At 51.6% G+C, this 3,944-nt stretch overlaps 1 protein-coding gene across 1 annotated transcript; it reads left to right on the top strand.

Moving 5' to 3' along the window:
* Positions 1–381: 381 nt before the first annotated feature.
* On the top strand, positions 382–1,311 carry LOC133911357 (major pollen allergen Cyn d 1-like). The gene has a single exon (XM_062353568.1). It carries the CDS (start codon positions 382–384, stop codon positions 1,207–1,209), a length of 828 nt encoding a protein of 275 aa, XP_062209552.1. The 3' UTR covers positions 1,210–1,311.
* The last annotated feature ends 2,633 nt before the right edge of the window (positions 1,312–3,944 follow it).

Here is a 3,944-nt window from a genome sequence, read left to right as displayed (position 1 = left end):
AATGGGTTCCAAATGTTATTGTACAAAAGTTCCAATAGTTGACCGAATAAGTTCCAAAGGTTACATTACAAAAGAAAGTTCCCTTAGCTGGTTAATAACGTAATTGGAGGAGAACTTCCAGTAGTTGGCTGCTACGTCGTGCATGCGGCATCCCTCATCGATGTCCTCTCTTCTCGTCTGCCGCTCGTCCACGAGCAGGAGAGGGTTAGTTACCTCGGATGGCGGTCAGCCGCAGATGCCTGTCCTGAACAAGCTCGTTCGATTGACCGTGCATGCAGGGACGAGCCCTGCGTTGGTCGCTGGGCTGTGTGTATAAATACCAGCCCCGGCGATCGATCATCACCACGAATCCCAGCCTAGCTAGGAAGGAATTGAGTGAAAATGGCCTCCTCCTCCTCCTCCTCCTCCTCCTCCTCGCAGCTGGCGGCGGTGGTGGCACTGGCGCTGCTGGTCGGCGGCGCGTGGTGCGCGCCCAACGTTCCCCCAGGCCCCAACATCACGACCACCATCGACAGCAAGTGGCTGGAAGCCAAGGGGACGTGGTACGGCTCCAATCCCGCGGGCTTTGCCCCTGACGACAAAGGTGGTGCGTGCGGCTACAAGGACGTGGACAAGCCTCCCTTCAGCGGCATGACATCGTGCGGCAACGAGCCCATCTTCAAGGACGGCCTCGGCTGCGGCTCCTGCTTCGAGATCAAGTGTGACAAGCCCGCCGAGTGCTCCGGCGAGCCGGTCGTCGTCTACATCACCGACATGAACTACGAGCACATCGCCAGATACCACTTCGACCTGGCCGGCAAGGCCTTCGGCGCCATGGCCAAGAAGGGCCAGGAGGAGAAGCTGCGCAAGGCGGGAGAGATCGACATGCAGTTCCGCCGCGTCAAGTGCGAGTACCCGGCGGGCACCAAGATCGCCTTCCACGTCGAGAAAGGCTCCAACCCCAACTACCTGGCGCTGCTCGTCAAGAACGTCGCCGGCGATGGCAACATCGTTGAGGTGGACGTCAAGGAGAAGGGCTCCAATGAGTTCCTGCCCATGAAGCACTCGTGGGGCACCATCTGGAGGCTCGACACCCCCAAGCCGCTCAAGGGCCCCTTGTCCATCCGCCTCACCGCCGAGGGAGGCGGCAAGCTCGTTGAGGACGACGTCATCCCCGCCGACTGGAAGGCAGATACCGCCTACAACTCCAAACTCCAGTTCGGGGGCTAAACTGGACGGGCATCGGCCCTATTCTTCCATCCCTTCCGCTCCATACAGATATATAGGCATCTTGCCTACCATTGATTGATTTTGCCTAGCTACTACATCTCCATCTCCGTCTCCAGACAGATATATAGAGAGAGAATAAGTGTCCGAGAGATTTGTAAGGTGTGCATAAATTAAAGGGGAGGACAAATAGTAGCAGAAATATAATGCTGTCGTTTTTGCTCTCCCGCACCCACTGTCCACCGGCTTTTTGATTATGTGTAACCGCTCGAATTGACAAGGTTACATTATAAAAGATCGACTGAAATGAATCTTTTTTCCCCTCTTGAAGTTATATTCTTTCTTCAGCTGCACGTGTATCCTTGATCTTTTGTTAGATCACAAGACCGGTGAAAGTAGCTAATAAAATTCTCTCGATTCTTTGGCATCTTCACAAGAAAATACCAAAGGCAAGCGAGTTATCCGTTTGATGGAATAAAGCGACAGAAATCAAATCGGGGATGAATCGTCCATTCATCAGGCCAGGGAGCTCAACCATGATGAGGTTATCCACAAGAGGCATTAAAATTTCATCGAAATTCCACGAAAAGAATTATAAACCGAAGTTGAAATCCCTGATCCAGAAGGTTCAGTCTATGCAATTTCAATATCCGTATTGCCATGCTACATTTTTTATATAGAAAAAGTGGCATCCAAGTAGGCGAGTTATTGGCTTACTGCACCAACCCCTTCTGCATTCAAGGCATGAATAAAATGGTGAAAACATGAGCGATAAACTTAAGTGACACTAACTTCATAATGGCATTACAATACTGTAATATTTCTTATCAATCCCACGAGCTGTTGTCATTTAGCCTAATCCTTCTCAGACTCTCATACTGTCATACAACATTGGCGATGAACAGCAATCTGGGAGACCAAAATCCTCTTTTCCAGCTTCTCACAACATCTCAATCACTTTAGGTGAAGGCGTGGCAAATCAGATGCAAAACACGCAATGATTTTCATTATGGCCGGGATCGGCATATATAGGATTACACGGTTACAACCGAAGCAAGATATCAGGGATACATGCAAGTCAGTTTTGCTATAGATGGAAAACATCCGATAAGCTTGGACGGGTGATTCCCTGGCATGATTGCATGGCGTTGCAGTGCCTGGGCATGCAAGGCATGCAAGCCGTGATGGATGGCTGCCGTATACGTATAGGACATGCAAGCCGTGACGGATGTGGAGGCAGCACGTAGATGTGTCGTCTAACACCCCCCCCCCCCCCCGCAGTCGGAGCGGAAGCGTCACGGACGCTCAGGCTGGAGCGAAACTCGCCGAAGGTCGCCGCCGGTAACCCCTTTGTGAAGATGTTCGCGAACTGTTGAGTGGTCGGGACATGGAGCACCTTGACGTCGCCTAGTCCGACACGTTCATGCACAAAGTGAAGATCGATCTCGATGTGCTTCGTGCGTTGGTGCTGGACCGAGTTGTTGGAGAGGTACATGGCGGAGACGTTGTCGCAGTAGACGATGGTGGCGCGACGTAGAGGGCGGTGTAACTCATGCAAGAGTTGGCGAAGCCAGCATGGTTCCGCAACAGCATTGGCAACATCTCGGTATTCTGCCTCAGCACTGGAGCGCGACATCGTGTGCTGCCGTTTGGAGGACCAGGAGACGAGGCTGTCGCCGAGGAACACTGCATAGCCAGAAGTAGACTTGTGAGTGTCCGGGCAGCCAGCCCAGTCTGCATCCGAGTAGGACCTGACCGAATTACCGGGCCTTATCCTGGATAACTACTTTTTACCCTACATAGAAGATAAATATCTATTGTGATAACTATTGTGGTGCCTGCCCACTGAGGGGTGAGCTAGTTGCCAATTGCGACCCGACGCTACTCTGTCGGGGGTGTCAGGATAAGCACCACTTGCACCGGTATTAATCGCTCGTCACCTCGCGTCAGGTCAGCTACAGAGGGTATCCTTTCTTCCCTGATATGGCCGGCTACATCTTTAGGCTTCAGAAGGCTGCATGGGCACCGGAGGGGTGGCCTGAAGGGGTCTGCAACCTCCGGAGGCCCGGCCTCCTGCTGGAAGTCCAGAGGCCGAAGGTTCTGGCGGGACTTGCTGTAGCTTCAAATCTTCGGAAGGCCACACGTGCCGAAGGGGTGGTCCGAAGGGGTCCGTAGCCTCCGGGGGCCAGGCTTCCTGTTGGGAGTTCGGAGGCCAAAGGCTCCGGAGAATCCTTTCATAGCGATTGTCAACCAATATCCTCAGACTGATCTATTTTTTTCTTAGAGTACCCCTCATCCGCTAGCTCTGAGATTCTGCATGTATGGTACATATGATGCTTCAACTTGACTTGAGTATAAATTATAGTAACATATACTTAGTTGTCTAATGAGACGTAATTGTAGTTGTCAAGCATCTTCTTAGCACTCGAATAATACATCTATGAATATGTACGACTACTAATTAATTAAAGCATGCATGCATGCAAGTCGATGGACGACTCTAAATTAACTAATTGCAGACATGTCTCCACCATAATAGCAGGACAGGATTAGCTACCTCGGATGGTGGTCAGCCGTAGAGGGGTTGCAATCCTGTCCTGAACAAGCTCGCTCCCTCGACCGTACATGCAGCGATGATGTCGGTGTGCCCTGCTTTGGTCGCTAGGCTGTGTGTATAAATACCAGCTCCGTCGATCGATCACCACCACAATTCCAGACTAGGAAGGAATTGATTGAAA

The sequence above is a fragment of the Phragmites australis genome, chromosome 3 (genome assembly GCF_958298935.1).
Source record: "Phragmites australis chromosome 3, lpPhrAust1.1, whole genome shotgun sequence".
NCBI classification, from domain to species: Eukaryota; Viridiplantae; Streptophyta; class Magnoliopsida; order Poales; family Poaceae; genus Phragmites; species Phragmites australis.
Note: the sequence above shows the minus strand (reverse complement) of the source record. Positions and strands in the feature narration are given on the sequence as shown.

Bases quoted from the DNA above. Each gene is read 5' to 3' on its own strand.
- LOC133911357 (XM_062353568.1), top strand. From the start codon at position 382: ATGGCCTCCTCCTCCTCCTCCTCCTCCTCCTCCTCGCAGCTGGCGGCG.